Source organism: Oculina patagonica, chromosome 6 (assembly GCF_052425735.1).
Source record: "Oculina patagonica isolate OP01 chromosome 6, crgOcupat, whole genome shotgun sequence".
Taxonomy (NCBI): domain Eukaryota; kingdom Metazoa; phylum Cnidaria; class Anthozoa; order Scleractinia; family Oculinidae; genus Oculina; species Oculina patagonica.
Genome location: NC_135763.1, coordinates 6,296,391 through 6,321,367, shown reverse-complemented (window position 1 = coordinate 6,321,367; position 24,977 = coordinate 6,296,391). Strand labels below are relative to the sequence as shown.

At 39.0% G+C, this 24,977-nt stretch overlaps 3 protein-coding genes across 3 annotated transcripts in view; all 3 read right to left on the bottom strand.

Moving 5' to 3' along the window:
* Positions 1-24,977, bottom strand: part of LOC144656582 (uncharacterized) — a 432,902-nt gene that overhangs the window by 336,920 nt on the left and 71,005 nt on the right. The gene's annotated exons all lie outside the window — the stretch shown is intronic.
* LOC144657663 (flavin reductase (NADPH)-like) lies at positions 8,255-14,061 on the bottom strand. Its single transcript, XM_078518018.1, has 4 exons — positions 13,913-14,061; positions 12,650-12,820; positions 10,818-11,020; positions 8,255-9,745 (listed from the first exon to the last, which is right to left on the bottom strand). Exons 1-4 carry the CDS (start codon positions 14,059-14,061, stop codon positions 9,594-9,596), a joined length of 675 nt encoding a protein of 224 aa, XP_078374144.1. The 3' UTR covers positions 8,255-9,593.
* LOC144658495 (uncharacterized) lies at positions 23,028-24,765 on the bottom strand. Its single transcript, XM_078518924.1, has one exon. The coding sequence runs from the start codon at positions 24,575-24,577 to the stop codon at positions 23,723-23,725; it is 855 nt and encodes a 284-aa protein (XP_078375050.1). The 5' UTR covers positions 24,578-24,765; the 3' UTR covers positions 23,028-23,722.

Here is a 24,977-nt window from a genome sequence, read left to right as displayed (position 1 = left end):
TCGGATAACAATGTTTTCATCACGGTCTCTTTCAAAGCAAATGAATGAATAAAGTGTATAGGTAATTTTTGTTTTTGAACGGATGATCTCTTTTGGGGTGACCCAAGTGCTGATTGATCGACTACATGGAGCGCAGTGAACTTTGATGTTGTAGTTGGGCCATCCCAATAAAATGTTTCATTTCCCATCGCCCCGTCTCTTGTGATGGTGGGTCGGTCGGTCGGGCAAAAAAAGAATGAGAACTTTGAGGGGCTTGGGTTCCTTTAAGAAGCCAGGAGTTGCAGAACCGAAAGATTTTGTTTCAGCCGATTTCGTTGAGAATGTTGGAACAATCGTTAATGTCCTTAGCACAAAACAGCCTTTGAAAAACTTAGTATCCATGTTAATTAAAGACAAGGACATCACATCATACCAATTGTTGTTAATAAAACAAGATCGTGTGCTTGTAAATTAAAGTACTTGCCTCTTTGACTAGTGAATCTGGATTTTTTTTTACATTTCAAAAAAAAAATGGGTCGGTCGGGCGATGGGAAACGAAACATTTTATTGGGATGGCCTTAACAAAAAAAATGAGATCAAATCGTGCGCAAGAGCAATGAATGGTTTTAATAATTGATTTCTTGAGCTATATCCGTATTGAATGCATTGTATACTGTTCTCTTAATATACCAGTATTTTGTACCCGTGTTATCATGTACGACTCTGATATTTGACAGCCAGTTTTTTACAGATTGGCACCTTGAAGTTTCCTTTTTTCCTCAATTGTGATTCTGACAAACTCCAAGAAAATAGGGTTGCTGAGCTGAAGTTTGTTCCAGCGTCCATCTCGAGTCGTTTCGTAAAATTCCAGAGTGTTCAATTTTGAAGGACCCTTGTCGGAAAAACAGCCTCACATGAAACGCCCTTCTGATGACTAATAAACGATGAACTTGTAAGAAAAAAACGTTTACTTGAAAATAAACTCACACGATTCAAGAGAAAGATTTCTTCTCGAAAAATCTTGCATAAAATTCTCATAAAATTACCATATGAAACATCTCTGGTATTTTGTTCCGAGAATAGCGATGTCGCAGGCCAAACAAACCTATTTATGTGTTAATTGACGTCTATTTTTCCTAGTTTATAAACATAATAAAATATGACTGTAATAACAGCGAAGTTCACTTAAATAGCGATGATCAAACAAGTGGGCTTATCTCTGTGTTGTTAAATATTGTTCTTTCCCCTGATGACCTCCTAATTTCCTATCTACTTAAAATTCAACATATTCTACTCTAAGGAACTTTGGAATTAACAGAATCGATTTACGTAGATACACTAACGGATGGGACTTAGTTTTTTTCTTTTCAGGAAATTACCTGTTAATAAAAAGAAGGAGAAGAAAAATTCAACTACAGCAGCTTCTAGCTGCTTCAATCTTTACAAACCACAGGAAGCCCACGCACAACTGTCAGCAATAATTTACGTATGCGGTACCTCAAAATCCAACAGTTTTTATGAGTATTCACCCTGCGAGCGAAGCTTCTTTTAACGTTCCTACAGAAAGGTTCTGCTAGCAAATTGAACGTGTTTGAGTCCGAGACAAGAAGATAAAACTGTGCAGGCAGACCAACAAGCAATACTACGAATCCTGTTTATACAGTTACGTCATGTTTTAATTTATTTGCATTCCTCTCGTTGCGTCTACTTTCTACAATCTAACCGCAGGCATTAATCCCTTATTTCCTGCCCTCGGCGTAGTTAAGTCATCCTGCACCGCAATTAGAACCCGGAAATACTTTGTGGCCGTCAAAATATACATAAAATTTCAGGCTGCCAATGTCATGTATTTGTGTACAAGCTTTTGACATATGTTATGTTACGGAGGGATTACTTCTTTCCGCTGGTCGCAAAAAGAAAAACAGCAAAGTGTTATTTTTAGCAGCCACGGTCTTCCGCAAATAAACTCGCCCTCTGCCGGTGGAAATATCGATCACGAACATACAAACGCTGCAAATTGACCAAATTGGCCACAAAACTCGTTAATAAAAGTATTTAATTTCTAAATTGTCTAAATTGTACCAATTCGTTGGCGCTAAAACTACCATACAACTATAGCTATGAAGCACCTGGTGATTTCGGAAAAAACGACCCCACTTACATGTCTGTTAAGGGTAAAGCCTAATTTAACATTCCTACTGGGATATGCCTTCCCGAAAATATAGCCCCCCAAATATAACAACACAGGTTTGCTCCTAAAGAAAGATAAACCTTCTTCCGATTATATGAGCCCCCTTTTTATAACTTTTTGCAATTTTTATTTTTTTGATCATCATTAAAGGACTCTAGGATTTGTTCAGTGCCTCAAATCGTTTAATTGTTTAGAGTTTGTTCGGCATTTTACTGTAATGTTCATAATAGTTAGTCCCCTATGGCCTCTACCAAGAGTGCATCTACTAACTATGTGCTCATTAAAGACTGTAGAACTTGTTTTGTTTTGAGTGTTATGCTTAGAGAGATTTACTATGCGGTATTCCTGAAAGCACCTAAAATGTTTCACAGGCATCTTCCCTTTTCAACAGTATCGTTAAACGGAAGCACTTTTTGAATCGCAAAATTCCTTCCAATAATCTCACCCCCTCCCCCCCCCCCCCCCCCCCCCTTCCGCGATAGTAAGCCCACGCTACTACAAAGTAAAGATCTGACAGTTTCGCCTACTCTAGCCTCGGCGTTGCACTGAGACGAACAAAACTCCGATATCTAGCTATTTTTAAAAACAAATTCGGAAAATTGAATCTATCGGACTATTTTACTAATAAAAGTAATTGCTTTGAGCTCTGTAGCGAATAGATTATATCGTAAATATTACGTAGGGGTATTTTTAAAAGCATTTTCAAAGTATTGTGGGCTTATCCTTTTTAAAGTATTTTTGGCTTTTAGTACTTAAATGTATTGTAGGTTTATTTGAACTCTTGTTTTGTGTCCACAGTATAGCTGGAAAACATGGAGGAAATGCATCAGAACACTAAGCAGCTAAGTGCGAACCAACAGCGAACATGTCTCGTCTGACTCGAGCCACATGGCCACTGCGTCAACTCGAGGCTTCAGTTGGTCATCAATTTTCAGTCATTTTTATCAACCGATTATCAGTCATTTTAGCAACCACAACGAACACTCGACTGATAATCTTACAGTTACGAAACTTCAAGTTTATTATACAGTAATACAGTGAATATGATGGTTAAGACTAAAATTGCCTTATTTCCACTAAGCAAAGAAAATTTAACGAAGTTTCTTGTGACGTGTTCTACAGTTTTAACCACACAAGAAAAGTTTGTCACCATGTGTCCGTTAAGTAAAGGAGGTCTGTCTGTTCACATACGCAGCCGGACGGACACAGCTAACGTATCAACTGCCGGAAAAAGAAGTTTTTGAAACGAGATTTGGGATACAGTAAAAACCCGCGTGTAAGAACCTGCTTTTTTAGAGTTTGGCAAAACAGGTTCTTATATTTTGGGGTACTTACTGGCATTTTTTAGCTTCCCTGTGCAATTCTTGATCTCTAAAGACATCCTTTTTGATAAAATACAGTTATTGTATTATAAATAAAATAGTTTAACCCCACATATAAGAACCTTTTGGGGTATTAAGGAAGCAAATTTCTGCCAGGAGGTTCTTAATTTCTAGGTTCTTACACGCGGGTTTTTACTGTAGTCCAAAGTTGTGGTTGACCACAAAAGGAACTTGATCGTTGTGTCAGTGCGATAAAGGTCTTGCAATTGCATGGGTAGATTTAGCGGCCTTTTGGCAAAGTATTTCTAACCTCTTTTGCCCAATATTTGTCTAATTTTGGTTAAAATCTGTGACAACGGTTGTCTCTCGTTCTGACCTACATACACCAGGATAATCAATACAAATGTACATTCTCGTCAACTTATTTTTAGAGGTTACAGATTCGGCATGCTAACTCGGAACCCTTCCAACTTTGTTCTTAATTTACAGCGATTCAAATCAGTGTCCCTGATGGACATAAGATCTGCAAAGCGCGAACTATGGAATTCACGAGAGATATTTTCAAACAAAACTACAATAACTGATCACAGCAGTTCATAAGAAGAGATCAAATAATCGAGCAGTTCTTGGATTGGATTCCTAATTGTAAATTATCAGTTTCTGTACTACGACCAGAACTTCGTTACAACAAAGGACAAATAAAACACTTTCTCGGTTAGCCGATAGATTAGCCTGCGTTGCTGAGACGAACAAAACCCCGGTTTTTGTTCGTCTGCAACGCAGGCTACCGATAGATGTGTGCAAAACTGGATTAACTATGAAGTTAAAGCTAAGGCCATCCGCGCTATTGAATTGGCGCATGTTTCCTAGTTTTTAGTACTCTTTTACTATTTATCAACACAGCGAAAGATTTCTAAGCTCCAGTGTTAACACAGGCGATCAACATTTCTGCAGGGTATTACAGCGGGCTGCTCAGGTCAGCATCAAAGCTGAAGAGTTTTCCATCTTTACGTGACAAAATTATACCGGTCTTTTCCTTCAGGTAAAACTGGCTTTCCGTAATTTTTGTGGAGTGGAGTGAAGGATTGTGGTGGCAAGAACTGAGTTAAGACACCGGACAAAGAGGTGTCTCAAACCGACCACTTAAAATACATCAAAGCCATCTCGTCAGCGTAATATTGCGCAATGATAACACTCGTACTAGAAGACAATTAGTCTACACTGAACGATTCGATCTAACCTGCGATCAGGCGTTTTTTCCCTTGCAAAGATGAGAGAGGGAAAAAGTAGGAAAAAGTAGGGAGGGAGGGCATGATCTCAAATTAGATTCGATCTAAAGTTTTCTACAGAACTCGGTGGGTGGTCTCACAATAGACCGCAAATTACTTTGCGTGAAGATTAAGAAAAAAAAAGAAAACACAACAAAGAGGACAAAAACTTTCAGGAAACCTTTTCCAGGGTTAAGAGTCAAGAGTACGGAAAAAGGCGCTAAAAATGCTTAGTGGCGGATTATTCTGCTTTGCTAGGAAATATTATTTAGTGTGGTTACTTAAATACAGGCTGAGATCAAGAGGTCTACAAGACGGAACACTTGTGAGCGTACGGACGATGTTAGTTAGAATTCACGACACGGAATGGGATTAGGGCGTGACCTGTCTGGCTCTTTGGATAATCTGTTTTTCTTTGAAGCACGTTTATCTGTATAACTAGATGCGATCCTGCCAAAGTTGCAGAAATAGATACATTTTGGGGGATAATCTCTCGAATACAAAACGCGGTCCATGCCTTCTCTCCAAGGGCCAAAGCCGAGAAGCGCCAAACAATTCCTACCTTTTTCGCTTTTCTACAACCACGCAAATCTTGATCGACGAATTCTACGCATCTAAAACGACAGTTATAGATAGGCTATGAAAACGCTAGAAAACTCCACTGGTTGTTTTTTTTAATAATTACTTTAGTACAAGCAATGCATAAGGTGTCACCAAGTGGTGTTGGCTATTTTTATTTTTCGATCTTCACAGCCCTCAGGAAGTTATAACGAGATTGCCTTCAAGGCCCGGTATATTGTAAAGAAACTTCTAGTGCAGCTTAAGATAGAGGGGCATACTCAAGTCACGTCCCGAAAATATCCGAATAAGCCTAACAGGATACGATATAAATCCTTCGTTAAGAAGCCAAGATTGTGCAGCTTAAGTTCATTTGGCAGGATAATGGATTTACACTAATTCGTAAGCCCCAAAATTAAACACGACCGCTGTTGCACGGGTTGCGCGATGTCACCCACACAAAAGCTTAAGTTAAAACAACTTAAAAAAGATCTACGCGAATAGGGGGAAGAAACAGTGTCGTCAGGAAATACGGAAGTAGAATAAGATATAGTTATATCGGCCCTTTTTTGTCTTCTTAAAATTTTCTATAAAAAGCAACTGGGTCTATATATAAAAAGGCCATGTTAAAAATATACAATTTATAATCGCTTGAAAAATAAACTTCTAAAAAAGTATCACAGTATCGGCAATGTCATAAATGACTGAAGCAAAGCTAAACTGATTATTACGTAAAGCTGTTCTTTTTAACACGTTCTTGATTCCGACAAGGTTAATCTTCGTGCGACGACTCACGTCTGCAGAAAATTGCTCTTACTTCTTTTTTAGCTGGTTCTCTTCTTTTTGTAACAAGTTCTCAATCCCAATTAAAGTCGGTATAGACCCAATGCAAATATGGCGGCTGTTAATTTTCAGCTCCCAGAAAAATCATTTCTCAACAAAATTAAATTACTCTAGCTCAAAGATAAAGTCAAGGTAAATCAGTGTATGAAGTTTAAAGGCTATACTTTCATCTACTGGGAAGTTAGAGGGGCATTTATATTGCCAAAAACATGAAAACGAGGCTAAGCAGGCCAGAGTGACTTTTTCCATACAAATCTCTTAAATTTGAATGAGTCATAACTTTGCAGCCATTTAACCCAAAACACTGAAACTTCTCAGAATAGCATAATATTTCATATATATTAAAGCGCCACTATCAGCGTTTTAAGAAACTTGACCAGACAACAGAAATGAATGACAACCATTTTTGCATAGGGTCTATAATATTTGCTAAGTCATGTAAAATTCTCTCTCGTCTCAGCCCGGTCTCAGCAAAAATGTCGCAAGAATAATACTGAACTCGATAATAAAAAACACAATTGAAGATTATAGACACATGTTTGTTACGATATTTTAGGCTCCAACCTTTGGACTAAAGCTAGTAACTTTAGACATGAGCTTAGCTCAGTGACAATTGAATGTGTCTTTAGCTCTCACGGCACGTCTGCGGGGTTTTTTTATGTTGCAATCCGCGTCCTTATTATAGATACAGTACTCCCACTTCCATCTCAATGTTGAAAAAAGTCAAAATGGCATCAGTAGTTGGTTGCTACCGCGATAAAAAATATTTCTATGGCAACATTGAGACAGGTCAGGGCCGTAACTAGCAAGAGGCTGACGAGGCACTTGCCTCGTCTTGATTTTAACCCAAATTTTCAAACAAAATATGTTTAGCTGGGAAGAAAATAATCACTAGTTGAACAAGATTGATTTTTTTTTAAGAAATACCTTATAAAAAGTGTTAAAAAAGAGTATCAGAGCTTCTAGTCCTCTATATTTCTTGGAGGCCATGCCCCCAGAACCTCCTAACAAGATCTTGCCTCGTCTGTGCCAAAGGTCTGGTTACGGCCCTGGACAGGTAGAGGGCATGCATGATTGAACAGCTGAAGTTGAACTTCGGCTCAACTGTTCTAACAAATTATGATATGGATTGTAGCAGTTAAGCGTTGCTCGCGCGGGCGGATTCGGCGCGAGCGAGCGGAGCCCTATACCTAAGAAATATTGGTAAAAACCCATCAAACTGAAAAATTTTGGTTCTGACGTAAGCGCACGACCTCCCTTCCCCCGGCTGCATAGGCTCTAGGGCCTAGGGGAAGGGGAGGGGAGTCCCAAGAGAAAATTTGTTGCGTGGTGATAAGGCGAGGAAAAGCCAGCGAGACAGAATTTTCTTCCGAAATATCCTTTACATTATCTCCCGTAAAGTGCTCTGTATTCCGTAGAATTTGACAAGCGAAAAAGGTTTATGGGAAGATCCGAAATAATGGCGTTTTGAAAGCCCGCGGTCTCATCACTTATTAACTCATAGAATTTTCGAGCTCATATTCTAATTGTTAAATAGTATTAACTTTCATTATTTCCTCAATTACGACTTCCAACCAACATTAGCCGATGCCCCCTCTACACACTTGGGTTTTTACTTGGCCAAAATCGGTGAATGGACTGATGCCACGATTTTAATTTCGACAAACGTTGCACGCTGCTAAGTAACACTGAAGTCTATCGCAGGTGTTCGTATAATCTCGGTAAGAGTCGCGAGGTCTTCGGGTGCTGTTTACACGTACTCTTATATATCCCGAAGATCTTTGACATAAGTACAGATGGTGTCTCTTGTAGGCATGTTGTAAGAAATACCTGTATGGTGGAATAATTTGTGAAAACGCTAAACTCACACTATACAAATCAGCAATTCTCCCTGATTTCTTGTAGACATGTTGTAAGAAATACCTGTATAGTGGAATAATTTGTGAAACGGCTAAGCTCACACTAAACAAATCAGCAATTTTCCCTGATCTCACGTATTTCCATATATACTAGGAATAGAAAGGGTACAAGAGAGGGCTCTCTGCGCGCAGTTTCCAATAAGGAGAAAGTAAAGTATAAAAAAATGATTAAGTTGAGATATTTTTTATTTAAACACGGTTTAAAATCGTTCAGCATACAGTATAAAAATAAATAGCATGAAAATCAATCTACCTAACTAAACTAACTAATAATTACAGAATTACATCTAATTACACACTAAGCTGCTTTTCAAGGATGCCGTGTACAGAACTCATTCGAAGTTGCGGTGACGCAGTTTACTTTTAAAATCTTGTAAAGTCACCACAGATCGTAGAACATGGGATAGGCTGTTCTACAACTCAGCTCCTCTTTTTAACAGAAGCTTTTCTTTAAATAATTGGTACCGTGCTGTGGAATAGCATGGCACGACAGGACGACCAAGGTTAGCGAAAAGACGTTTACAAGACATACACAGACACACTTCATCTTCATTATTTATTACCGAGCGAGCTTAAAATTTACCATCTTTATTATTATTTATCACAACTGAACTTGATGATTTACTATTATTTACTACAAACTTGATGATTTCGACTTTTCTGATCCTAGCAGTATACAAGACGCGTGTCACTTATCAACCTAGTAAATGGCCCTAGTAAATGAGTCTCTCGTAGCTCAGTTGGTTAGAGCGCCCAACCGGTATCTGGGAGGCCATGGGTTCGATTCCCGCCGGGGACTCAGAATTTTTCTTTGTCCCATGCTCGTGTCAAGTTGAACACTTCATCTTCACTACATATTTATGTTAATGTTTAAGGTTAGTAACTCATTAGCACCTAACCATATAAGCAACCTAAGAATTACCACTTATACAGCGACGATTTTCCCATTCCTAGTTTAAATTATGTTACATACGATAAACACAGTGAACAACGCCGAAAACCCGAACATACAGCCCTTTAAAAAAGGCTATACGTAAGGTAAGTGTTATGGACATGATAAACGAAACATGCAAATGCAACGCACGCTTGTCGAAATTTTTAATTTTATCTTTATATATAGCCCATTTTGTTATCATGTATCTCATGCTTGAATCAATTCTTTTTCTATTTTACAACTTTTTTTTTATCTTACTATTTATACATTTTTGGCACTTCAAAAAAGTTCATGCAGAGGCGAATCCAGGATTTTTCAAGGGGGGGGGGGGGGGGGGGCTGTTTACAAATAGTTTATTTACTATTTTATTTTAGCCCCAGGCTTTTTATGGGGGAGTGGATGGTATCAAATAGTTTCACTTTGTCTGAGCTAACAGTATCAACAATGTTTACACCGTGTTTATTTTAATTTTTCTTGTGGATCAAGTGGGTTGCCTAGGCATGTTTGTCATGTTTGTATATGTGTACTCTTCGCCTTAGAAACGGAAGGCAGATACTCTCACAGAGGGACAGGGATATCTTATAATCCACCTATTGCAAATCCTCTCCGATCGTACACGTCACTATCCAAAACCTTTAGCATGAACTCTGCAACATCCGCGCGTGTCATCATAAACTTGGTACCAGTGTTACATTGTCCTTCCTCGACTTTATAGTTTCCTGTCCGTTCACCTACAAAGAAGAGTCGGTCCCCTGGTGAATATAAGTCCCAGTAATTTGACCCGACACTCGATAAGCAATGTTCGGCCTCGTTTGGCAATTGCAACAAGTTAACTATTCCACGCGTTGTTTCAAATTTTGGAACATGTTGTACGAGGGGATTCGACTTAGAAGCAAACTTTTGCTCAACATCTTTCAACATCAGTCCAAAAGGGTAGGTAATGAAACAGTTCCAAAATGTTCCCTCCGCGATGATGGATTGGAGTGTTGGAACCGTTTGAGCCATAACTCCGCCTCACTCCATACAGATTTTTAAACATGGAGCTTGTTTTGAATTTTAGCGGAGCTCCCAACGGCCCGAAGGGCCGTAGAGCAGAGCCCCATACCCACAGAAAATTAACAGATCCATGCTTTTGGTTTTTCATGGTCATCATGGCTAGCGGCATGGTTCGCGGGCGCGTGCGCTCAAGCGACGACGACGTCGCCCCAACATGGTGGCCATACTCCAGAAATAGGTTTAAGGTTATGGCTAACGTCAGCTTACATCTTTGTTATTGGACATCCATGTCATGGTCAATTGACAGCTGTCAAAACAAGGTATCCGCTGACCAGCATCAAATGACCATATCGTGGGCTCACATGTAGAACTCATCGAGGTCGAATGTTTTTTTTTTAAATTTACCTCTGACCAAGTAATGGTTTACATTGGATCGCGGGCTGTTATCGGTCAGTAAATTCGGATTTTCGAAAAGGGCGAAGTAAATAACCAGGGAGCTCAGCTTTTAGGCTTGGCTCAATTTATTTAATATATTATTAGACTGATACATAATTGTGTTTAACCACTGTGAATGTTCATTGAACTCATTTGCTGTTCCATGTCCTAATATGTTTAGAGAGTTTGACCAAGTGATATCTTTTTATGGGCCACCTATCACCGTTGTCATCGTTGCTTTCAACAAATGACCACCACCACCAAAACTAAGCCTTCACCCCTCATAAAAAGCATTTTTAATTAAAAATTAAGCCTGACGCTTAGAACTGTTTTGGAATTTTACCCATAAGTTGAAGCGTGCGATCGACTTACCATTGATTAATCCACAAGGTCTAACTATGGTGTAGCTCAACACTTGAGGATCAGTACTCTGCAGCATCTTCTCCATGGTAGCCATGTCTTTAATCATACCATTGAGAAACAGCGGGTTAATAATCCAATCCACCAGCCATGAATTGTTTGGGCCTGGCTGCGTGCACCATGCTGTCATAGTTACAAGTCTTTTTACACCACACCTGTAAATTTGTTTATTTATTCAAGACTAAATGTTCAGCACTAACAGCAAAGGCCCCAAAAGCGGTTTAAAGCTCCAGGGTTCCAGGCCCAAAATAGCCATGCTCCATGCATGCTGAGATGTGGTCCCCCCCCCCCCCCAAAAAAAAAAAATTAATATATATATATGGTTCACCACTAAATTCTCTTTGATTTGCCGGGAACTATCTGTCTGATGGATATTCGATGTTCTTAAAAGTAGCATAATGTATTAGCCCTGGAAGCTTTGCTTCTCGGGGTAATATTTGTTTTGAGAACATCAAATTTCCGTTGGGTAGCTATCAGCCATTATAGTTCACCACTAATTTTTCTCCGATTCTGATTGGTTTAAATTGAACACGTGACGCGATAGTGCCCGTCCGCCGGAGGGCACTATCAGCCCATAGTGCCCTCCCGTGAAAAATGCCCGGATCGATAGTGCCCGCCCGTGACTGTTTTTTGTAAACAAGCCGCCTGCAGACAAAAAAACCCAACCAAATTCACTGCATTTAGTGGGTTTCTCGTCTAGTTTTGTTTCGTTTGTTAAATTTCGGCTTTCAATTGCGTTTTTTATCCTGAAAAGTAAAAATAATTCACGATGCTTGTTTTTGTATGTGCGCGCGGAAGAAAATTTAGTGGTGAACAATAAAGACAATAGAGTGTTTCTGTCTCGGAACTATCGGTCTGATAGTTGCCCCTTGGAAATTTGATGTTCTTAAAACTAGCATATTAGCCCTCGAAGCTTCGCTTCTCGGGCTAATATTTGTTTTAAGAACATCAAATTTCCGCGGGGCAACTATCAGCCGATAGTTCCTCGACAGAAACACTCTATTGTTAAAATAGTTCCTTGACAGAAACACTCTATTGTTTAAACAGGTTCCAGGCAAGCAGCAAAAAGCAGAAAAAAGTTGGCCTAGGCTCCATAGCAAAACATTAAAGGGTTCTGAGGCTCTGGAACATAAACCACCCTCACCCCCTCCCACCAGTCCCCACTTTAAGACCCTGAACAATTCATTACCAAGGGGACTGAATTACCAACTATTCAAGGGGACTGAATTTTTAGCTGGGGTAGCAGATTTTGCAGCATTGACAATTTTGCATATGCTGTACATATTAAAAGGCATTAAAATCAATGATCAAATTTTTGGAATATCGTTACAGTACAACTTCATCTGGTGGCATGCAAAGGTGTTAGAGAACTCTTGCTGATTTTAATGATGCAGGGGCAAAAGGAAATGCTACTGACATTTTACTTTTCTGGACATCAAGTTTTTCCAAAACAGAGCCAAGTGAAACAGCTTAAAGATAAATGAGGAAAAACAAATCTTATTCAAGATATCCCTTGTGGCTAGTCATAACAAGCACATAAAAAAATGCTTGCTAATAAGTGCTCTATAGCCTTTAGCAATTTTCTTATTATTCTTAGTCTTGTGTCATATAAGATATTATTAGAAATGCAAGGACAATTACCTCTATTGTCCAGATCACAAGGAACTCACAAAAACTGTTTAGATCTTCAAGTGTGGATAATTAAAAATGTATTAATGTGAATGGGTTCTGCAATTCAGGCCCACAGAACAAAAATGTTGATAAAATTGTATGCTTAAAATTACCTTTTCATTCCTTCCAGTATAGCAAACATAGACTCAGAGTAGAACGTGGTAGGATTAAAAATACTTGCGGCAACTCCTAAACAAGAAATTACGGCATCTTTTCCCTTTAAAGCAGCAATGAAACTCTCCACATCACAAGCATCACCTTTAACCAATTCTAAATTGGGATGCCTAAAAGAAAATAAAAAAGTGTGATAGAATTTATTTGAACCACTGTTATCAAATTCTATTTTTAGAGCACAGGTATCCGAAGCTCGCGCAATGAGTAGTGTTTAGAGCAATTTTTAATTTTCAATGGATGGTCTGTGGAAATCAACCATTTGTAACACACTCTAACAAGTTCCTCAAGCATACCAGTTCTGATCTTGTTATTGTTGTGTTTATAAAAACCTAAGCCAAATAAAGTTGAAATACCCATCATGACCTAACATAAACTGGCTACATGTGCAGTTCCTTAAGTGGAAGCAATTTACCGGTAACCCCAGAAAGTGCAACTTGTCTAAATATAGCTTCAGGAACATACAAATGCCAAAATAATCCAACTGAGATGGGCACAAGGTACATAACCATGTAAGTCAGTCCTTTTTAGACTTTCTTGGAGATACATAAAATTCCGCTTATAAGCCCTGGGTTTATACTACTTGGCATAAGGGGTTTTGGATCGGCCAATAAACAGGAGGGGGGTGTGGGGTTAAAACCAGATTAAAAAAACATGTCACAATGAACTATAGCAGCATGTTTGATCAAAATTATTTTTCACTTACTGGTTTTGAATTTAGCTTTAAAATCTCATCATTAATCAATTTCATTTCAAATATATTATGAATGATGTACTAGGAGAGGGGGGCTTATCTTTTTTTGGGGGGGGGGGGGAGGGGGCACATCATGGGATTTATAATCCATCAAAGATTTGTAAGCGTATGATTGGTCTAAACACTTCATGTGATGTAGCCAAAACTGGGGAATATCAGTTGCTATAAGACGTAAACTAAAATTGATATGCAGAGTTTGGGCTACCTATGGCTACCTACCGGAAAAACAATGTTAACCTTCTAAGCCTCTTTTTGGAGGGGGTGAGGGATTATAACATGTTATTAGTCATGATCTTGGGGAGGAGGCCGAGGGGCTTAATAGGGGGGAATGTTGATCATTCAAAGAGGGGCTTATGAGAAGGGAGGGGGGAGGTGGTACAGCAATCAGTCCAATATTTGCAGTCTGAACGATCAGTAAATTTTGCTGTAAAACTTGTACTTATAAACGTACCGTTTTTCGACTTTCTCCGGTGTTCTCACCACGGCTGTTACAAGGTAGCCTTGCTCTAGTGCTTGTGTTACTACCTCTTTTCCCGTTCCCCCGGTGCCCCCAAATACAACCAGTTTTAACGCTCTCGAATCTGCAATTTCGGCCGCCATTTTGCTTTTGTAATGATGCGAAAGGCCTGGGTTTGAATTATATCAACTCCTACCCAGGCCCACTCCTTAGCAAAGGGACTAATTGGGTTCTCTGTCTGTCTGCCTGTTTGTTTGTTTGATTGTTCTGTTGTTTACTACTTACCATGTTGCTCTGTGCTAGTCCACACGACGAACCAGGCGTAAAAATATGGATCCACCCCATGGTGGGCCATCTCCGTGGACCCGGACCATAGACCACCTCGTGAAAAAATTACCTTTTAACTTTTCTTAATTTCACTGTAGTGCTTAAAGGAGAAGTTCACTCCAGAATGGCCATTTATTTTCTTTACGCCAATAAAATGTTTATACAAAGATATGTTATTTACTAAAACTTCAGCCTCCAACGTGCGCTATAACCCTACGAAATCTTTCCCAAAACTCGACAACTGAACGCCGACATCTTGGAGCTGGTAATGTATGCGTGACGTCAAAGAGCTCAGCCTGAAGTTTGGCGGGAAAATTTTAATAGTCGAAACTCCTTGTTTTTTGTATTTCTTGGAGCTCTGTTTGAGCAAAATGGAGATGCACAAACAGGCATTTTGCGATACAAAAGCCACTACGAAGAAACAAGGAGTTTCGAGTATTTAAAATTTTCTCGCCAAACTTCAGGCTGAGCTCTTCGACGTCACGCATACATTACCAGCTCCAAGATGGCGCGCGGCGGCGTTCAGTTGTCGAGTTTTCGGAAAGATTTCGTAGGGTTACAGCGCAAGTTGGAGGCTGAAATGTTGGTAAATAACATATCTTTGTATAAACTTTTTATTGGCGTAAAGAAAATAAATGGCCATTCTGGAGTGATCTTCTCCTTTAACAAAATCTGAAATTGTGGGACAAACTCTTCAAGGTTAAATTACTCAAGCAGCATATTCCGAGTATGCATGGCACATTTTCAGAAAATTGTATACGTACATCGGCAATTTCTCGCTCAATTACTCTCTCTTACACTTTTTTTTGGTCTTTGTTCGAATTATCAATCAATCAATGAATCAATCAATCAATCAATCAATCAAAACCTTTATTTAGACACGATGGGGTAAATATATAGTATATACCAGGAAAATTCTCGATTTGACCAAAGTGAGCGCGCAAATGGTATCGGGAGTTGTGCAATGCCGACAAGGTTGAAAGCCCGCAAGTGGGTATCGGGAGGTGTGAAAAATTGCCTGTACGGTGATTGGTCAATGATGACGCAAGTAAACGATGACTGGGTGATGATGACATGACAACCCAAAGCGTGAGCACGTGCACAGATGACAACAAGTAAACAAACGAAGCTTTTAAAGGTTGATTGTCGTTGGGCAGAATTTTGAAAAAGATAATTTGAGGTTTTATTCGAGGCCTATTCATTTCACAATGTCTAAACGCCGAAAGCAATGCAATTGTTGAAAAGACTTCGCGATAATTAACTAAGTAACTCGCAGAGAAGTAAGAAAATCCACATTTTTTACATCTGAGTGGCCGAAGAAGAACTATGTCTAGGAACGCGTACGAACTCAAGTTATATCTTCAAATTTGTCTGCGATTTACGATAAGCAAGCCTTAGTCCAAAACCGCGATTTACCAAGCGCAAACTACTTGAACGGAGAAAAGCCTTGATCAGTCTATCTCCGGACGAGATTTACAAGAAATTTTAAAAAAAGATCTCGAGATAATTATTTAAGACTCGCGGCAGGCGAAACCGCATCCTCGGATACCCAGGGGCAGTTAGTGGGGGCGACTGGCAGCTTATCGGGACGACGGGATTTTCGGGCGAAAGTTTACAAGAGCGTTACAGCCCTTGGGCACTTTGTCTTACCGAACCAGTTCCAGAAGCGTTTGAACTCCTTCTTCCTGATTGGCCACAAAAATATTTTTGTGGCCAATCAGCGAGGAGAACCGGCCAAGAGACTCTGATGTCTTCTTACACGAAGTATTTTTCTCCTTCGATCGACGAAGTTACTTGGCCCTTGCAACCGAGAGAACCGTTGTTGTGAACCGTTTCAGAAAAAAATTCAACGAAGCGTGCGAAATCGCCAACTGAAAGCCAGGCGCAATGAAAACAAATACCCATCGCCAAATTTTCACGGCAGCCTTTTTGAAGGTATGGTGAATTTTTCTAGCTAAAACACGATACACGTTGCTTGTCGAGTAAACAATGTTACATGTATTTTTTTTCGATCGTTGAAAGACTTCTGAAACTTTCCATGATTTGAGAATCTTCGTTGCACGGGCCACGCAACTATGTCGATCGAACGTGGGAACGATCGGCGAGCTGCACTGCTCGCACTTTGCTTCCTTGCTTTCGCGTCGAACTGAATCATGCACTCTCATTATCGAACGCTACCGGTTTGTAAATGGCTGAGGTGAATGGCGCTTCAAAGCGTACATTCGAACATGAGTTCAGCAAGCCCTAAACGAAAGCTTGTCTTTGATCTCTGTGGACAAGCTTAAAGCGGAGCAAAGTTAGAAAGGGAGAATCTACTGTGCTTTAAGGTACTCCAAAGAAATTTACCAAAACAATACTGTTGCTGTTGTTTGTGATGAGGTGCATACAACTGTTCATTGACAAGTAGATGGATTTGTGTACTAGGAAAAGCCTGTATATTTCTATTTTAATAGTCTGTACTGAATAAGTAGTCATAGTAGATCCCCTTATTAAAAATCAATGAAGTTATGTCTAAAAGCTGACAGACACATCATAACAAAATGTTTTTCCTCATTGTTTAGACCAAACACATGAAGCCTTGAGGCTTCTTCGTGATGAGAACTCTTTGACAAGGCTTTTGCACTAAACTTTAAGCTGGTTGCAAATGTTTGGCTTGTTCACTATAATAAGTGCCCAATGAGTGTTAACTAAAAGAGCTGCAAACATTTTCTTTATTAAGACTTGCATATACATGTAGTACCAAAAATTAAAAGTCAGTGAAATGTATGCTGGACAGCTCTTTTAATTAACAATCGCGCTTCACACTCGAAATTCCCTTCTCCCTCCCCCTCGAACACCGGCCATGCAGGCTATTTTTAATTTGACTAATTAAAATATGATTGTCACATACAACAGGTAATTATTGCTTGTTCATGATTTTATGTTTACTTCTCATATACTGCTTGTGTAACTTAATTATTAGTATACCTACACAAAGTATACAGGAACTTTCTATCAACACTCTTCAAATAAGAGCGGTACTGCAATTCTCAAAAATCAGAAACTCCCTTCATGCAACAAGAGGAGCTAAAGGGCACTGCACAAGTCACAGATAAGGGAGAGGGCTCCTGGGTGCCCCCACCCTTCACCCACATGGGCAAGAATTTTTGAGCAAGCTATTGTGAACAATAATTTAGGTTCCCAAATGGAAGATAAAATTTGCAGGCCCCCCACATGCATATATGCCAATGTACATATTACACACAACCTGTATTTTCAAATAATTTGAAATACAGGTTGTGTGTAATATGTACATTGGCATATATGCATGTGGGGGGCCTGCAAATTTTATCTTCCATTAGCTTAGGTATATATAAAGTTAAAGGGACACTACTGTCACAGGGATTTTAATGCTTTTTGGTAAAAAAAAAGTACTTAAATGGGCAAATAGGTCTTCTCGTACATGAAATGCACCTAGTGCATCAAGATGGAGATACAAAAGTAAATTGTTGTTGAAGGAAGAAGGGACCAAGAATGTTTTTTTGTTTTTTGTTTTTTCAGTCCACAAGGACAAAACTTGAAAAAATCAGCCTACCTTTTTCAAGTTGAGATTTAAAGTATCTGATGGCATCACATTGATATCACTTGTTTATCACTTCAGTACACTTACATGGTGATTCTTAACAAAACTGGACCACTATTCGTACTGTTTCCATAGTCTTGAGTGTCTTGAGTTTTTGAAAGTTATATGTTTCTCTGATAGTCTTATACAGGAAATTATTGATTCTTGTAAATTATATTCTGTAGAGAACATCTTAGAGACACAAACTGTATGGAATGCTGATTGTGCAATCAAGATTTTTAGTTGTCTGAAAAGAGTATTTAAAGTTCTGCAATAACTAAAATCAATGTTAAGTGTAAAATGATGTGTCTATCAGGCCCAAGTCAAGGTGCATGAATGACATGAATGGGTCCACTTCCCCTCGCTAGAATATAATTTCATCTGTACTTTAGTGATTCACAGCTAATATGACAGCTCACTCAAAAAGAAAACTGTTACAATACACTGTTAAATTTAAAATCTAATCAGTAAGAATTAACCCAGGCAGGGCTCGAGACTAACGGTAGCCAACTAGCCAAAGGCTACTAAAATTTAGGTTTTGGCTACCAGGTTTAGCATTCCTACTAGCCACTTTGGCTAGTGAAAAACTCGGAAAAGTCAACTGTTCTTGATAGAAATCAATATATCTGACTAGTGAAAAATTACTTTTGGCTAGTAAAATCTGACATGTCACTAGCCAGTAAACCAGTGAATTAAAAAGTTAGTCCCAAGCGCTGGCAGGGTTTTTTTTTTCAACTATATTTCGTTTTCTTCGCTTGTCCATAAGAACAAACCCACACAGTCTGCAACAATCGACCTCACCCAATGATCATCATACAGCGAAAAAAAAATCGGGACAGAAAACAGAAGCTGTATTGTAATCCATCGTCACATATTTAATACTAGGATGCGAAAATTGGCCGGTTTGTGATTCAGTTCGACGCGAAAGCAAGAAGCAAAGTGCGAGCAGTGCAGCTCGCCGATCGTTCCCACGTTCGATCGACATAGTTGCGTGGCCCGTGCAACGAAGATTCTCAAATCATGGAAAGTTTCAGAAGTCTTTCAACGATCGAAAAAAAATATATGTAACATTGTTTACTCGACAAGCAACGTGTATCGTGTTTTAGCTAGAAAAATTCACCATACCTTCAAAAAGGCTGCCGTGAAAATTTGGCGATGGGTATTTGTTTTCATTGCGCCTGGCTTTCAGTTGGCGATTTCGTACGCTTCGTTGAATTTTTTTCTGAAACGGTTCACAACAACGGTTCTCTCGGTTGCAAGGGCCAAGCAACTTCGTCGATCGAAGAAGAAAAATACTTCGTGTAAGAAGACATCAGAGTCTCTTGGCCGGTTCTCCTCGCTGATTGGCCACAAAAATATATATATATATTTTTTTTTTTTTGTAATTTGTTTATTTTTTTTCCAACAAGCAGGTTACAATACACACAATAACTTACTTACATTTCACGTTACATTACATTATACATTACTTATACTTCTAACTTAACTCTGTGACTTATTTACAATACACTACTTGCAGTATATAGCTTAGAATAACCTACAGTACAGAACTTACAATTAACTTCTTACATTACACTAATAAATTTACATTTTTCTTAAAAAAAAAAAATTATAAAACACAAAGACAGTGCCATGCCTACAGATAATATATATGTATAACGACATACAGTTCAGTAAGTTGCCTTTAATTGATTAGATAGCTGTTTCGAGACAAGAAGTGCCACGAGCTTGCCAGCTATTTTAAAATGAGAGGAGGTAGCCTAACAGATCCTTCCATTTGTCATAATGAAAGTTGATCTTGTTATTTTCTTTAGCAATTAAACGTTCAGAATCATAGACTGCTTTCAAAGTTTTTGTGAAACTGATTACGCTAGGAAGAGAGTTGTTATGTTTACATCTGAAAATATGTTGTTTTCCTAATAGAATTAGATGATTCTTTAGAAATGCATTTTCAACTGCGTCGGTGATCCCTAGGATCACTTCTCTTTCAATTAGCTCATAACCCCCCAATAGATGCTTAATTGATTGCCAAAAGTTTGCTACCAACGGACAATGGAAAAAGAAGTGGGACATGTTTTCCTCTGAGGATTGGCAGAAAGAGCAGAGAGGAGAGTTAGACTTGCCAATTTTGAAGAGGAAATCATTTAAAGGAAGTATTCTGTTAAGTATCTTGTACTGAAATTCACGCGTTTTGGTGTCTATTGCGGATCTAAAAGCATTGCTGTAGATTCTCTTCCAGTCAAGGGCGTGCTCTGCAGAAGCATATGAAACATCGAATTTCTTTTTTGCCGACGGACTAATCGAAATCTTTGACACCGAAATATTGTAGATTTTTTTAGAGGACAATTCACTTAATAAAAGGGCATCATTGCCCGAGTACAAAAACACATCGTCCCATTTATGGTTAGTTTTAATGAGCACCGATGGAGGGTCGTTGGTCATCACTTTCTTCCATTCAGGTGGAAGGCAATCATAAAGACCGTTCAAAAATAAGAGATCCAGGGCATTTAGATTTTGCAAGGTGGTGTGTGGCTTAATGTTTATCTCATTAAAAAGGTCTCCAACTTTATGTAGCCCCAAGGAGAAGAGTTTGCGGTTAAAAACTGATTTCTGTCCGATACAAATGAATTTGTTGTTCCATAAGATCTGGTTAACGATCTCATCCATTGAAGAGACAGGTGAGACAGTAAATTTTGTCCAAGTTGCAAGACATTCTCTGTAGTAATCAGGGAGGTCCAATGGGAGCTTTGTGTACTCGAAGTTGCAGTGGAAAAGCAAACTGCCCCCGACTTTGTGAAGATAGTGGTCGAGAATAATTTTCCAGGAACAGGGTGAATCACCCAAATACTTTTTGATACATACTATCCTTTGCGTGTTAATGAGAGACTCAATATGCGGCATATTTAACCCACCATTCTCGACACTGTTTATGAGAGCGAGCCGTTTAACTTTATCCTTGCCTTTCCACACAAAATTATACAGCACCTGATTGACCTCTTTAACAAAAGTTTTATTTGTTGAGACAAGAGAGAGGCGATAAAGAATTTTAGGAATGGCGAACGACTTGATTATTTGTATTTTCCCTAGCAAAGTGAGGCCTCTCCAGTTCCAGCTGTTAAGTGTCTTTCTAATTGATTCAATGATGGTATGAAAATTTAACTTATCTGAAAGCGTTTGATCATAAGTGAAATGTATCCCTAGAATTTTGACTACTTTTTTAATTTCATCTATTTTCAGTTCTTCTGCAGAGATATCAGAGATTCCAAGCTTCATAACCTCAGTTTTTTCTCTATCAACGTTCAGACCGGAGTATTGACCAAACAACTCTAGCTTGGCCAACAGGCAGTGAAAAGATGCGCTATCCTTAAGAAAGACCGTGAGATCATCAGCGAAGATGATAAGTTTAATTTCGTGGCCATCAACGTTCATTCCCCTAATGCATTCGTCATTTCTAATATGAATCGCGAGTGTTTCTAGGACTAGAATGAACAGATAGGGCGAGAGAGGATCACCCTGACGCACGCCGCGTGAAAGTTTAAAAGGTTGTGTAATAAATCCATTATTCATCACACAGCTGGAAATATTTGAGTAAAAAGCTGTAATCCAATTAATAAAAGATGGGCCGAAATTGAACTTCCTTAAGGCGTGTCTAAGAAAATTCCAGTTCACTGAATCAAAGGCTTTTTCGAAGTCAATTGCTACCAGTAATGAGCTCATATTATTTGATGATGTTAGCTTGATAATATCGTCGATGGATCGGACAGCGTCGAAAATAGTTCTTCCTTTAACATATGCGTTTTGATTATGATGTACGATTTCCGGCAGAACCTTTTCTAATCTTTTAGCTATAGCTTTCGTGCCAATCTTTACGTCGACATTGATTAAAGAGATTGGTCTCCAGTTCTTTACCTGTCGTCTATCTTTATCTTTCTTCTCAATTAAGACGATAAGCGCTTGCTTTTGGGAGGAAGATAATTCGCCGTGTTTGTACGCGTAGTTTAGACTATTAACTAGCAGGCTACCCAAGAGCTTCCAGAAACATTTATAGAATTCTACAGTTAGTCCGTCGTTCCCTGGTGTCTTGTTGCTTTGAAAACTCGATAGAGTATTAAAACACTCTGCAAGGGTTAGCTCTCCTTCGCATAACTCTCGCATTGCTGGTGAAAGCTTAGGTATATTCCCAGAATTTAAGAAAGGACAATTTTCAGAAATTAGCTCTTCGGAGTTCTTTTCTTTATAGAGATCTGAGTAAAATGAGTGTAATTCGTCCATTATGCAGTTCGGGTCAACAGTAATATTACCATTCTTGCGTTCAAGTTTTCTTATAGTGCTTTTTGTCTTCTTATTGTTTTGTAGATTAAGGAAATACTTATTATTTTTCTCACCTTTTTCGTACCAAGTTGCACGTGATCGTATTATTGCTCCTTTCGTAATGTACTCGTATTCTTTTTCGTATGCGCTTTTTAAAGTGTCAATTTCATTTTGTGTATCATCATTTGGAGAGTCAGCTAATTTTTCCTCAGCAATTTTCAGTTTATGTTCAATGCGCTTTATTTTTTCTCTCCGTTCTTTTGCTTTCGCTTTGCTATAAGTAATGGTCTCCTTACGGATATTGTATTTTAGCCAGTCCCACTGAACTCTAGCATCATCAGATTAGTTAATCTCCTCAATCCAATCAGGAACAAGCTGCTCAATCAATTTAATGTATTGTTCATCATCGAGAAGACTATTATTAAATTTCCAAAAAGATGGACCGTGGTTTAAGTTCTTTACGCTATCAATATTCAAAATAATTGCGGAGTGGTCACTTTTGACGGAAGATAAGATGTCTACATTTTCTATGTCGTCCTGTAAAGAATTGCTGATTAACCAAAAGTCCAGTCGTCTTTGAATTAATGGATTTTTCTGTCTCCAAGTGAAGCGCTTTTTGTTCGGGTTGCGCACTCTCCATATATCGACCAGGTCATTTTGTAGCATAATATCATTGAGGTTCTTAATGCAATTCTTTATGGAAGGCCTTCCACCCGAACAGTCAAGATCTGGATCGAAAGTAGCATTAAAATCACCTCCAGTAATAACATAATGTTTAGATTGACATACTTTGTCTGCGAAGTGATTAGCAATTTCGTCTAAAAACTGACATTGTTCAGAGCCTTTTGTTGGGGCATAGATAACAAATCTTCCCGAATCATCGGTATGCGTTGAATTAACTTTAAAATCCAAATTTTCCCGCACTAAAACAAGGACGCCTTTACTGCGCGATGTACCGTGAGAGAAAAACAACTCTCCTCTCCATTGTTTCCGCCACTGATTTTCAATCTCTTTTGTACTGTACGTTTCCTGCAGAAAAAAGATATCTGCATTTTGCTTAAGCAACCAGTTGAAAATACATTTTCTTTTTTCGAAAGAACGGATCCCTCTTACATTTAAAGAAAGCAGTTTAAATTGGAAATTGTTTCCCTCCATCAGATAAAAAAGATATTACCGGCTTTAAGCAAGATCACTTCTAAAAATATGCAGTATGGCAACTGGTAATGATATAAACTGAATGCAAGGCATAGACTCAAAACAAAAACAACGCTCGATAAAATACACCAAGCTGAAAACAATAAGATAATGCAAAGAACACTACATGCGACAATTAATACTACCATATTGATAAGTAAAGAAAAAAACAAAAGCGCAACCAACACAAAAAAACAAAGAAAAAAACACTTCACAGCAGTAATTAAAATAAGCAACCAGCAAAGCTGTTGATTAGTTGCTAGCAACCGAATCTTGCAATCTAATTATCAATTTGCATAACGGTAGCTCCAGAATATTCAAATTTTTCAAAGTTCAACCGAAGGCCTACAGCTTTATAACTTAAAACTGAATTACTCTGAAACAGGGATTAAATGTCCATCTACGTACAGTTTGTCCGGCTCTGCTCTACTGAAATAAGCTCTTTTGCCTTCTTTTTTAGCCTTTTTCAAGGTTTCGATCTGCTTCTTTCTGATATCCACGACTCCTTTAGGGAGATCGGGAGATATTCCCATACCTGTGCCTTTAAGTTGTCTTGCCTGAGAAAAAACTTTCTCCCGGTCCCCATAGCGGAGAAAGCGAGCGATGATCTGGCGTGGGTTGTGCTGTGTTGCGTCAAACCTGCCTACTCGATGTACCCGTTGAAATTCGATTTGTGGCGCGTCTTCGAGGTTGAGCTCGTTTATCATAAAGTTAACCAGCACTTCTCTGGTGTTTTCCTGCTCATCCAGTCGTTCAGGAATCCCATGAAAACGAAGGTTCTCCCTTCTTTGGTATGTTTCTAAATACCACTGTTGCTGGCGCAGAGTAATTACCTCGTTACTGGTTTTATCGGCTTTTGCTTTGATTTCTTCCACATCGGCATTTAGAGCAGTAACTCCAGCCTCCATCTCATTTACTGTTTTGGCGTTTTCCTTTACTGAACTTTCGAGTGTTGTCACCTTGTTCTGAAGCTGGAGAACTTTAGCGTCGATGCTGCAAACATGCTTGTTAATGCTGTCAACTTTTGTCTCCAAACTGACGAGTTTGTCGAGAACAAGCTGAAGTTTCGGTAGGACGCCTTCGACGCCTTCGGCCATGTCGGACGGCGTGGGCATGTTATTAGCCTGACTGAGTTTGGTTCTCTTTTCCTCCGGGGTAGCGCCTTCCGAAGACTCAGAGCTGGTTTTTCTGTCTTTTCGTTTGAAGTATTGAGTAATTTCTTCCATAGAACGCCTTCAAAATTTAGATTTTATACGGAGCTCGATTTAACCCGACTATGCTGAAGGCATGCCCGACCCAGTCTCTCTCCAAATATTTTTGTGGCCAATCAGGAGGAAGGAGTTCAAACGTTTCTGGAACTGGTTCGGTAAGACAAAGTGCCCAGGGGCTGTTACGCTCTTGTAAACTTTCGCCCGAAAATCCCGTCGTCCCGATAAGCTGCCAGTCGCCCCCACTAACTGCCCCTGGGTCTCCGAGGATGGCGAAACCGGAAACCAGAAGGGAGCGACTTTTAGAAAGTCAAGCGTTTTCATTGTCAAAGGTGAGAAATTCTTTCGGTATCCTTTCCTTTTAAAAAGTTGATCGTTGTCACGAAGCGTGATTTACGATAAGAAAGCCTTTGTCCAA